Source organism: Ochotona princeps, chromosome 19 (assembly GCF_030435755.1).
Source record: "Ochotona princeps isolate mOchPri1 chromosome 19, mOchPri1.hap1, whole genome shotgun sequence".
NCBI classification, from domain to species: Eukaryota; Metazoa; Chordata; class Mammalia; order Lagomorpha; family Ochotonidae; genus Ochotona; species Ochotona princeps.
Window position 1 is genome coordinate 32,987,294 of NC_080850.1, and position 13,304 is coordinate 33,000,597.

Below are 13,304 nucleotides of genomic sequence, written 5' to 3' on the forward strand. Positions count from 1 at the left end.
TGGAGTTATGAAGGAGGAATGTGTCACGTGACCAACAGAAGGTAGATGGGTAGTAGTGATATTTGCTCCTTTTAAGAAGCACCCTTTAGGGTGCTGCAGAAGCAGGTACTCTGGAGAATACAACCTATGGGGAATGGTGCTTAAGCTGAATTTGGAAGGATAGGAGTTAAATGAAGAGTCGTGGGGATAGAGAGATGCCTTCTAGGCAGATTAAGTGACATACAGCCAAAGAAGTATTTATTGAATAGGGAACTGAACTACCTCAAACAAAAGTTCTATCTGAATTTGTATTTGTTTTCTCATCTCTTGTTTTTGAAGGACCTGGTCTTTGGCATTAAAAACCAAGTTAAATTTTCTTACACTGTACTGCTCAATTTTTATTAGGCCTCCTGCCAGATTTCTCAGAAGCAGTGTCCACAGCTGCCCTGGGCATTGGGCAGTGCTGATGCACTTGTCTATGGCATGGTTCTGTTGTCACTAGGGAATTTGTGTTCTGTCCCCTGAACACTACTGAAGTTTCTCTTTTTGTTCCTCTGGGTATAGCTTATGTCCTTTGTCTATTTTAAGAATCCAAGTTTCTCACCAGATTTTATTTTATCTGAAATAGCCGAGTTAAGTGATCACGGAAAAGAGCAGCCTTCCTTTGAAGAACAGATATCCATACAGGATTCTCTACTCCCAGTTTCTTTTTTTTGTTTGTTTGTTTTGTTTTTATTGAATTTAAAATTTTTTAATTTTTTGTTTTTATTGGATTTTTAATCTATTTTTTGTTTTATTGGATTATTTGTTATTTTTTTAATTGGATTTGAGAAATACAGATGAGGTGAGACAGAGAGTGAGAATGTGACGGCTATAGAGACAGAGCTGTCATTGCTGATTTCACTTCCCAAATGCCCGAAGTGGCTGAGGTGGGTCAGGACTGAAGTCAGAAGCCAGGAACTGAGTCCAGGTCTTCCACATGCATGACAGTGACCCAACCATTGGAGTCATCACTGCTGACACCCAACGTCTAAATTACCTGGAATCAGGAGCCATAGCTAGAAAGTTAACCTTGGTCTCTGATGTAAAGTGTCTATTTTTAAAATTAATTAATTGATTTTTAAGAGCAGGGTTAAAGAGAGAAGGGGAGGGAGAGAGATCTTCCCTCTGTTGACTTACTCCTCGTGTGACTTCAGTGTCCAGAGCTGGGTCAGTCTGAGACCAGGAACCAGGAACTTCTGGATCTCCCATGCAGCTGCTAGAGCTTAAATACTTGGGCCATCCTCCGCTGTTTTCTCAGGTGCGTTAGTGTTAGCAGGAAGTTGGAACAACTGGGACTTGAACTGGCACCCGTGTGGGATGGTGGCACTGCAGTTGGTCACTTAATTAACTACACCACAACGCCTGGCCTGACATGGGCATGCTAACATCTAGGCTAAATGCTTACCTTTCTGTTATTAGCATCTTTTTGTTTCCTTAAATAGCTTTTACAAACTCATCTTGGAATTGTTGCTTCTGTTAGAGTTTACTAGGATTTTTTCCTCCCTGTCTTTCTCCAGAAGCATCAATCGGATTTAAACGCCTTCCCACAGCCTTGCTCCTTTTCTCTTCTTGTATAATTTAGCATTTCCCATAGTTTGTTCTTGGGAATATTGCCTTGCTTAAAGTGCTGTGTGGGAAAAAAGAGCTTTTTATTCAAATGAATTTGAAAAATGCTATAGGACTGCACCCTCCTCAAGGATTCACAGTATATGTCATGTATCAGGTATCCTTAGACAAACTGGTGTGACTGAGGGTTTCTTGTACACATTGATTAAAGGACCGTCTGTGGTGGCAGTTGTTACATAGGGACCAATCATTTTGTGAAACTTGCTTTGGAAAATACTGTTCTAAATACCAGAGTCCTTGGCTGAAATTTAAATAAATAATTTAATGTTCTCCTTTTTCGTTTTTTTTCCTCAAAAGGATCACTTTTTTTTTCTTAGAAAAAAAGATTTATTTAGTTTAATTTGAAAGGCAGATTTTACAGAGGAGAGATAGAGAGGTCTTCCATCCACTGGTTTACTCCCCGAAAGGCCTTAAGAGCCAGAGTTGATCAGATCTAAAATGAGAAGTCAGGAGCTTCTTCTGGGTCTCCTATGCAGGTGTAGGGTCCCAGGAACTTGGGCCATCAGAGGGTGGTCCTGCCAGAAGCAGGAGCTGGATCAGAAGTGGAACAGCTAGGACTCAAACCACTCCCCATATTGGGATGCCGGTGCTATAGGACGGAAGATTAGCTTTCTGCACCACTGCACTGACCCCACAACCATGATTTATATATGAGGATTCTCCAGAAATTTCATGGGGTTGAAGAAGTTATTTTGAAACTTAAGCATCAGTTTTTCATAATATATGTGTTCCTCAAATGCATGGATTTCAATTCTTTTTGGGACCCTAATAATGTTATCTTTGAATTTCATTTTTCATAAACTCTTTGAGGTAGCTTTCTATATTTAGATGGGGAGATTTTAATTCAAGCTTAGACATTAGTTTCTTTCATTTTTCTTTAAAATATTTTATAAAACAAATATATTTGTTATAGAATTTTTTAAGACAAAGATGAACAGAAAGGCAATGAAAGTTTTAATCTACAGTTGTAGCAGTGCTGACACCTTGGGGGGAAATGTTCTTTTTCTTCCTTAAAATTTGTTTCAACTTTGTTTTTTCCCTTACTGCTATGTCAAGCACATTTTTATGTGTCACTCTACAACATGGATGAATGATATCCTGTTTTTGGTTTATTTTGTAAACAACAATTCTCTGTTGTTGTATATCTGGATTTTTACCAATTCTGCATATAAATAACACCTGAAGAGGTTATCTTTATAGTTGCACAATGCAGTGGTCACAAACACAGATGGTGGTTCCAAATGTTGACTTTACTGTGTACAAACTCTATGACCCTGGACAACTTAATTAATTTCCCTGATCTCAGTGTTGTCAACTGTAAAATGAAACTAGTAGTAGTACTCGTCTTTCTGAGTTGTTTAGAGGGTTAATGAGTTTGGGTTGAAGGCCAGTCAGGAAAAGCCACTGTCCCTGCTAGGACAGGAGGTGAACTGAGTAGGGCTGGCCCATGGACCCCCCTGGTATGCGCAAAATCTGGCATTGGGAAGGGGTTCTGATGGAGGAGCCTGGGCAACTCCTCTGGCAGGACACAGACCCTGCAGGTAAGCGCAAGAAACATGATAGGAAGCAGCCCAGAACAGGCCATGGGAAGTTTTCCACTGGCATACATTTGGCATGGGTCAGGGGCAGCCAGGCTGAATCAGTTCACGTCATCCACTGGCAAATCCGAGCACCAGAACAGTGGGTGGGTTGAGCCAGGTTCGGTCGCGACAAAAACCAATGCACAACACGGAATGCCAAGGTGAGGTTACCTGTACCGGATATGACCGCAGCCCCCAACCAGCATGCGTGAGAACCAGGAAGGGAGGGGGCAGAGCCGGCAGGGGGATGAAGGGTGGGTTCCCTTGCTGGACAGCTACTCCCACTGGAGAGCGTGAGCTGGGGTGGGAGCAGATCAAACTAAGCAGGGCTACAACACCTGTGCGCCTCATGTAGACTAGATCAGGGAAAAGCCAGGCTGGGCTGATTATTCCTACTGGTGCAAACAAAATTAGAGTGGGTGAGGGTTGTTTGGGCTTAGCCACAGCAGAAGCTGGCAGAAGCTGGCATTGGGGGCTAGTTCTGTCAAATTAAACCACAGAACCACCTGGTGAGTGCATAATCCAGGAGTGAGAGAGACTTGGAAGGGAAATAGTGGGCTCCTACCTCTTGGGTTACCACTCCCATGGAAGGGCTCGAAAACTGGGACAGGGGCTGTGTGGCTAGACAGAGAGGCACTCTACAACATCCGTGAGGGCTGGATAGTTGAGCTGGTTAGATGGAACCTAAGCTTCAATACCCATCGACATGTACGAGAGCCAAATGGGATGTGGGACAGACTCGACTAGTCTGCTATACATACTTGCAAACCAGGGTATGGGTCGGGCCTGGTGGGGGTTATTGTGGGTTGCTCTGACTAGGCTGCAGCTCTCACTGGTTTATGTGAGGGCCGAGAATGTGCTGGGCAGAACCAGGCTGGACTGCAACACCCATTGGTTCCAGTGGAAGTCGGGGCTGAAAACAGAACCAACCCAGCAATTGCAACCACCAGCTGATTGGGACGATAGACTGCGCCAGGCCCTGTGCTTGCTAGAACATACAAGAATCTGGCCTGGAAACACCTCAGACAGAGTTTCTTTGGAAATCTCCCCAATCGAGCTTTCGAACTCAGAACGCTAACCATCAAATGACAGAGGACAGAACAAGTCAATCAACCACCTCAGCTATATGTTGGCAGTGAAATACTGGGTAAATGGAGACTCTATGATGGACTATATCAATCAGTGGATTCTTCAACGACCTCATCGTGCTTGAAGTGGCGAGATTGGCAGTGATTCATAACTGGTGAACTATCAAAACCACTTGAGCAAGTATCTGAGAGACCTGGGGTGGGTGGGAAACTGGGTGGGGCTTCTCCCTCAATATCCTCCTTTACCTCAGATGCATGAGGGAAGCAATATGGAAATAATAGTCTTACCCACTTTCCTATAGCCCTTGAACCTTTTTACCCTAATTAACTATGTAAAGACTGTCAAAAATACAATAAAAAAAAAGAAAAGAAAAGAGGGTTAATGAATAAAGTGCTTAGAAGTAATAGTAAATATATGACCAGCACTGTGGACTGTCGCATAGTTATAGGTACTCCTTAATATGGTTATAAAGCTTGGCTCATAGTAGGTATTCTCAATGTTTCCTGCGATGATGAGGACGAGGGTGAGCTAGCTCAGCACTGTGCTAGGTTACAGGAATCTTGGCTGTGGATAAAGGGATCAGAGTCTTGCCCTCTGTGAATCTTGTTCCTGTGATGTCCAAAGGCCTTATCTAATTCAAGGCACTTAAATGGATGATTTCCAAACTGAGGCTGTGAGAAAGGGGGGCCGAATATAAATTATCAATATAATAAGTGAGTGAGTTTAATTGTAATCGGTGTGTTTTGATGAAGGATTGGGCTACAGCATCTTGTCATCAGCAATTAAGTTAATAAAATGTCACACGATATTCCAGAGACCTGGGGTTATTACTTGCATTGTTTTCACATTCCCCTCTCTTAATTTGGAGCTATTTCAGTGCACGTACACGCATTCTTTGTGATTTATGAATCATACAATTCACGAGTTTCTTATCCTTTTCAGTTACACGACAGAGAATGGGTTGTTGGCATGGTAACCACCCAGGCTTCCTCCTCTTCTTTGCACTTCATTACTTGGCCCAGGTCAGACCCCAGCTGCTTCTGCATAGCATTTTTGGCTCCTGATTTACCATCCAGCCAGCAAGTGGGGATATGATCTGTCTTGAAAAAGCAAGCCCTAACCAGACCTGAAAACAAGGGCGTGGGTGATGGAGTAACCAAGTACTCAGAATCTGCAGTCTTTGGTAGCTCATCTTGACAGTTCTAACCTTCCATCATCGTGACAAATGCTTCTCAGCTTTCATCTTGTTTTGTTTTGTTTTGTTTTGATGGTCTGCTGTGTGCCTTTATTACTGGTAATGAACCATCCTACCACATTCTTTCTGTTTTACTTTATCAGGATATCATTAATATTGCTATACAGTTCACCTTTTAGAGTTCATAGCTTACTGGCTTTTTAGTATAATCACAGAGTTGTTCAGTGGTAATAAATTTAAGAATATGTTCATCACCTGGTATAATTGACCAATCATACCTCCAGTTCTTATCTCCTTATTCTTCCTATCCCCACTTTCCATTCCCTCACCTGCCCTAGATAACCAGTAGTCTCCTTTCTGTATCAATTTTTAAAATTTTGTATTTTTATTAGAAATGTTTTTTAAAGGTTTATTTTTATTTATAATGCATATTTACAGAGGGAGCAGGAGAGACAGAGAGAGAGGTCTCCCATCTGCTGGTTCACCCCCCAGATGGCTGTGATGACCAGAGCTGAGTCTATTCTAAGCTAGGAGCAAGGAGCCTCTTCAGGGTCTCCCATACTGGGCAGGGGCCCAAGCCCTTGTTTGATCTTCCTCTGCTTTCTTTGACCATAAGCAGGGAGCTAGACGGAAAGTGGAGCAGCTAGGACATGAACTGGCACTTATGTGGGATGCTGACACCACAGATGGAGGCTTAGCTTATCATGCCACAATACCAGTCCTGGAAATGTTTAAAACATGTCTTTTTTGTTTATTTTAAAGGAGCAGAGGGAGAAGCAAAGAAGGACAAATCTTCCACCTACTGGTTTACTCCCTCAAATGTCTGCAAAAGCTTGCATTGGGCTAGGCTGAGGCGTGGAGCCAAAAACTGAATCTGTGTCTCTCACATTGGTGGCAGAGACCACTTCAGAAGCCATCACCTGCTGCCTCCCAGGGCGCTCCTTAGCAGGACGCTGGAATCAAGAGCAGGGCTGGGACTCAACTGCAGACACTCCGAAATGGAATGCAGTTTTTCCGAGTGGTGTCTTAACTTCTATTCTATTCCATGATATGCTATGGTATTCTATGGTATTCTATTCTATGCTATGCCATTCTATCCTTTGTGTCTGACTTCTTTCACTTGGTACAATATTTTCAAGGTTCATCTATGTTACAGCATGCCTCGGTACTGCATTCATTTTTTATTGATGAATATCATTCCATTGTATGGATATAACACATTTTGCTATAAAGAATAATGCTACTATAAATTTTCATTTGTAAGTTTTTGTGTGGATTTATGCTCTCATTTCCCTTGGTATGTGTGTATCTAGGAAGGGATTGTTGGGTCATATGGCAACTCCACAGTTAACCGTCCAAGGAACTGTCAGATTGTTTTCCAAAGCAGTTGAACCTTTTTATGTTTCCATCAACAGTATATGAAGATTTCAGTTTCCCTATATCTTAGGAAATTAATGGGATCTTCATATTTATTCCCTATTCCTTCTTGTCTTTTGGTTTAGCTTCTAGCACTGAAAATTTATCATTTTGACCTTCTTGTCGATTTTAAAAAACTATTAGTTACCAAATTACTCATCCCATATCAGAGTGCCTACATCAAGTCCTACTGCTGCTTCTGATCCAGCTGCCTGCTAAATGTGCATCTTGAGGTGCAATCAATGATCGCTTGAGTTCTTGGGTCCCTGCAACCAAGATGGAAGATCTGTATTGAGTTCTGGGTTCCTAACTTCAGCCAGTTTATCCTTGACTGTTGTTGGTATCTGGGGAGAGAGTAGCGGGTGGAAGATCTCTGTCAGCTCCTCTGTCTCTGCCTTTAAAATAAAATTAAAATAAATAAAATTTAAATATGAAATGAATGTTTACTGTTTTATGATGAATATTTTCAAAATTACAACTTTAGTGGAAGTGAAAATGTCTGTGGTGACTCTGTTATTTTTGTAGGGATTATGATTTTACGATGAATCTGACCAGACTGTTCTCGGGTAGCATCTGCAATCACATTTGGCCTCCATGTGGTTCTCCCCAGTGGTGGGGAAGAAAAATGATAGTGTGCTTCTTTCTTTTTTTTGTCCTTGTTCTGGTAGCCAGTTAGGGGCAGAGCCAGTTATTTCCCTGGTCGCACCAATTTTTTTTTTCTGATAAAGTTATTGTGTATGGTACACTGTCCATCTCTAGAAGTCCCAGCCCCTAGGTTTTTGCCTATTGATACATAAAAATTTTACCCTCTCCACAGTCCTCATCAGTGGTACTTTATTCCATGTGCTGAATATTTCTGACCACATCTCTTCGTTAGAGGTAACCTATCTCCTGTTTTCCCATTCTAAATGTCAGCCAATAATAAGAAATTGTGGTACAAAGGAAAAGCTGCTATATCTGGAGTTAGGAGAACTGGACTCAAGACTCAGGCTTCTGTGGCTCTGGGCATCTCTTCACCTGTCTGGGTTTCATGGGACATTGATGTCCTGTGACCTTCAAGGATGTTTGCAGCTAAAGCTTTCTCAGAAAATGTACTGGAAAATGACTTAATGTGTTATATCAGAGGTTATAACTATGTAGCTTCTCTTGCATCTGTCAATCATAGGTGATTCATTCTTTGGTTTTCACATCCTCCCTTGGAACCCGACATGACTTCAGATTGCTCAAACCAGTATAGTCTGCTGAGTAACCACTACCAGTGAATTGCAGTTGAATGAGTTTGTCCTGTTTGTATTCCCTCCCACTTCTAGTATTTTTAATCTAAAGCAAGTATATTGGTGGCCAGGATACTATGACCATTAAAAATATGGACTCCAGGAATCAAACTGCTTGCATTCAAATCCTATTTTCTCTGTTGCCTTTCTAGATGACCTTGGGAATGTTACTTTACGTTTCTGGACTCCAATTTCCTCATTTGTTATCTGAGACATAGCAATTAGCCCTACTTCATTGGGTTGTAGAGAGGATTAAATGAGGTCATATGTGTAGACAAATACTTAGAACATAAAACTCAGCACATGTTAATGACTATGTTAATAATAGGTTTGATAAGAATTTGGAAGGCTGATAAAACAAAAATTTATGAGTTGACAGGGCTTGAGGCACACTTACCAATCTCCAAATATATCAAGTATCTATTCTGTTTGTGAATGTGGAAGGATCCCATTTAATTCATTAATTCAGTCAAAATTTAGGGTTTAGTATGTGCTGGAGATGGAGGCAGATTTCAAGGATACAATAGTAATTATGACAGATCCTCTTCCAGGTTCAGTGTAGTGAGTGACAAATGTAAAAAGGTAGTTGCAGTGTTCTTAGTAATTTTGGTTAATAGACTTGCAGAGGGCCTTTGGGGGGGGCAACGTGTGTACAAGTGGAATCTTTATGGTGGTATTAGAAATTCATATGCAGTGGGTCCCTTGTGGAAGTGGTTAGTGCTCCCTCTTACTAGTGGTCTACCTTGGTGATATGTTTATTCCTCATACTCGTTTAGTCACTTGACTAACAGCAACAGGCTTTTCCACTGCTTTTACTGGACCTCTGTCCTCCTAAATGCAAGACAGACCTGATAGAAATGAAGAGCAAAGAGGTGAAGACAAATGAAGCAGCCTTGAATTTATAGCCACAGAGTAGATGAATCCTTCTGAGTACCCAATGAAAGTATGACTATCAGACTTCTCAGGGGCTAAGAAAAATCAGTGAGTCCATCCTCCTACCTGGCTTAACACAGAGCAAATCTGTGTGAAAGCCTTGTATATGGTTGTGTGACATCTGGGTGGGAGAGAAACTACCCTTGTGTGATGGAAGTGGAAGTCCATTCCGTGACCCATCCTGTCCCCTCACTGGTGTCTTACAGTAAGCAGCTGTTGTGTGACGTGATGATTGTGGCAGAAGATGTCGAGATAGAAGCCCACCGTGTGGTCCTGGCAGCCTGCAGCCCCTACTTCTGTGCGATGTTCACAGGTATGGTTGAGGGGAAGATAATAGCAGTTATGGGGATGACAGTCCCACTGGGAGAGTATTGAGGGTGGTGTTATCAAGTGGGGAAAAAGCTGTGAAGCCCACTATAAGGAGCTCTGTGCCAGAGACTGTGCTTTGTACAACAGAGGACTTGGTGTAACTAAAGTCTCCACCAGGCCAATTGGGCTCGTGGCTCCTTGTCTATACCCAAGGAAGCTTGTTTGTGTGTTTTCCTGGACTGCCTGCCAGGCCTTTGGAGCTGTCATTTTGCAGATGAGGGAACACCGAGGCTAAAAGAATGGAAGGGACTTGCCCAGGGTCACACATTGAATGAATGAAACCTAACTTGCTTAAGAATATATTGTTTATCAAATTTCACCTTATTTGAAGGGGGGACAAGAAAGGGGGGGAAGAAAGAGAGACAGAGGGTTGAGGGAGAGAGATCTTCTATTTCCTGGCTCATTCCCCAAATACCCACTGCATCCAGGGCTCAGCCAGGCTCAGCCAAGACTTGAGCTGTCACCTGCTGCACCCTCCCGGTGTGAACATCAACAGGAAGCTGGATTGGAAATATAGTCAGCTATGATATAGAGTGTAGGCATCCTGAATTGTGACTTGACCTTTGTACCAAATGGTTGCCCCTGAAAATTATCTTTATTGATAGATTATGTGTTTTTTTAAATATTTGTCCCCACTAGAATATACCGAGGACCAGGATTTATTACTATATTGTTGCACCTATTTCTATATTCTGGGCACCTAGCGCATAGCAAGACGTTAATATATATTTTTCAATGAGTGAGTGCACTTGATTGTGGACTTTGGGCACTTTGTACATAATTTGTCATTGTTGCTCACTGTAGAAGGTGATAAATAAAAGAAAATGGAAAGAATGGACGTGGACCTGCTAGGTTTTGGTGAGCGCAGGTGCCTTTCTGGAAAAAGAGCTGTCTTTTCTTAATACAGTACACAGCTGGGAGAGAGTGATTCTTGCTGGGAGATACCCTGTACTTGTTTCTGGGCATTTTTACATGTGTGTCCCTCTTGGCTCATTGTGAGAAGGAGCTAGTTTCAACTTGGGATTGTGTCTCTGCTAAGTGGACCAAATCGCTCTGACTTTACTTTGAGCCTTAGGCCAGGAATTTCACAAGGTAGTTTGGAAAACCAGCTACTTTGACTACCTGGAAATTTTAATCTGTCCCTTTGGAGTAGTTTTAACTTGAGTTGCAAGGTTTTTAATTCTTTTTGATCTCTTTGACTTCATCTATCTGTTTGTTTTAAAATAATTTATCTTGAACAGTTTCTTAGCTGCACCTTCAATAATTCGCTCCCAACCACTCTTCATGTAGCTTTAGAAGTCTGGTGTTGAGAGGGGGATTCTTTGAATTGAAATAAACTGTATTGTTGTCTCTGTGTTTTGTTAGTGAACCTGCCTCAGGGGTCATGGAAGTACCTCACGAGAGGGGGAAAAAAGTGATTTTAGAAATTTGGAGAAGTACTTTGGGAGCAAGTTTTGGATTGCAATAATTGAGGGCCAGGAGGAGAAATACCTGAAAATGCAAGGGAAGAAAGTCATCTAATGGGACGTCCATCCTTCCATTCATCCTGTCAGCCACTGACACAGTGTTTACGCATGTCCATCACAGGAAAAAAAAAAAAAACACCAGAATACAGTCAAGCAAAAAGTGAAAAATTGAATATATTGTAATATCTAAGTGAGAGTATGGTTTTATATCATTCAAATTTTATATTTATAAATGTATACATAATACAATATATTTAACACAATACATCTTGTATATATAGTGTGTGTGTGTGTGTGTATATATGTATATATAATGCAACAGTCTTTTTTGATGTGCATATTTTAAACAATTGTTCTTCCTGGGATGTTTTTTCTTTCCTGTCTCTATGCTTGCCTAACTCCTGTTCATCCTTCATTACTGCTTAGGATCACTGCTCCAGGGAAGCCTTTCTTGACCCCAGTCTGATTAGGGTAAATCTCTTTTCTACTTAATTCCAAAGGTACTTTATACTGCTCTTCTTTTGTGTTTTCTAAGATTTATTTATTTATTTTATTGGAAAGTCACATTTACAGAGAGGAGACACACAGAGAATGATCTAAGAAAATGTTATTCTATCAGATTCCACTTCAAAATGCATAGAATTCACCTGTGATAGACCCAGATAATCAAGTAAAACTCCATTTCTGTCATCTTAATTAAAACCAAAGGAAAGGCCTGGCATGGTAGACTAGTGGCTGAAGTCCTCTCCTTGCATGAGCTGGTTTCCCATATAGGCACTGGTTCTAATCCTGGTGGCTCTGCTTCCTATCCACCTTCCTGCTTGTGGCTGGGAAAGCAGCAGAGGACAGCCCAAAGCCTTGGGAACTTGCACCTGTGCAGGAGACCTGGAGGAAACTCCTGGCTCCTGGGTTTTGGATTGGCTCAACTCCAGCCATTGTGGCCGCTTGGGGAGTAAATTAACAGATTCTCTCTGTATAGCTGACTTTCCAATAGAAATAAAATTAATCTTAAATAAAAAGCAAAGGAAAAGGAAATACGTCTGGTTTTTTACTGAAGTGTGATTACCTATGATCATGTATCAGGATTTAGTGTTTTATTTTTATTTATTTTTAAAAAATGCGTAAGTAGAGTACAAGCTTATTTTTAAAGAAGATGTATTTATTTTTTTATTGCAAAGTCAGATATACAGACAGGAGGAGAGACAGAGTAAAAGATCTTCCTTCTGTTGATTCACTCTAATGGGCTGTGTTCTAATCCCGAGTCCAGCTCTCTTTGTCCTCTTCCCCCATCCCTCTCTTTTTAGATTTTATTTTTATTTGAAAAGTAGTTTTACAGAGAGAAGGAGAAACACACAGAGAGATCTTCCATCTGCTGATTCGTTCCCCAAATGACTGCAGTTGCATGAGCTGAGCCACTCTGAAGTCAGGAACCAGGATCTTCTGTCGGGTTTCCCACATGGGTATAGGGACTCAATTGAGCCATCCTCGTGTGTCTGACTCTTAATAAAAGTATGGAGAATTCACTTAACATCTTTGATCTTCCATTTTCTTATCTGTGAGGTTAGAATAACAATATTCAGAGGAAAATATAGGTATGAGAGAGCTAGCACAGAATAGGAACTTAGTAAAATTCATTCTCATTAACTGTAGACCAGTTCATGGTTTCCAAAGTTCTTGTGAATAGAAGAGATGTCATGGTGGTTAGGGAACATCTGTGTGGCTACGCAGGTATCTCCTTCCTGACTTCTTTCCCCTATGCCACTGGCTGAACAGAAAGACTTTGTCAGGTAGAGGAGGGACGTGATTCCAGGCAGGGTGAGTGATTGGGTGACAACCATCATGACAGCTTGTTGGCTGCAGTTGTCCCAATACTCAACACTCATTGTGTCTTTGGATTCTTATGCAGCCTTGGGATAAAGGCAAGGTAGGGAGTGACCTTATTTCATATGAGATGGAGGTTAAATTTAGCATTTAAGTGACCCAATCCACATACTTGCTGGAGAGTTGACTGGGAATCAGGGAAGTGGCACTGTATTTCTTTCTCTTAGGTGAAGTTGATGGTTGACATAGGCCCTGGTGCTGTAGCCAACCCAAATGCATTGGTAACTCAGGTATGAGGATTTAAATGCCAGTTAGGTGGAAGAAAGGAATTGTTGTAATACCCATGGAGGATCACTGTGCGAAGGAGAAGGGTGTTCCTATTGTTTTTACTACTGAGAACATGACACTAAATTAGAAAAGTGCGGACTAAGGAGTCTCAATCATTTTCTTCCCCGTATGGACATACAACTTTGTAGGAGGTTAGCTGTTGTTCTTCAGAGAGACAAGTGACCTT

General features: G+C 41.5%; 1 protein-coding gene across 2 annotated transcripts in view; it reads left to right on the forward strand.

The window, feature by feature from the left end:
• KLHL3 (kelch like family member 3) overlaps positions 1-13,304 on the forward strand; it is a 101,637-nt gene that overhangs the window by 15,082 nt on the left and 73,251 nt on the right. For both annotated transcript variants that reach the window (XR_009247154.1, XM_004586434.3), the window contains one exon: positions 9,341-9,447. Coding sequence is in view for 1 of the 2 variants with exons in the window: in XM_004586434.3 (XP_004586491.1) it covers positions 9,341-9,447 (107 nt within the window). In the remaining variant the exon portion in view is untranslated. The remainder of the gene's footprint in view (positions 1-9,340; positions 9,448-13,304) is intronic.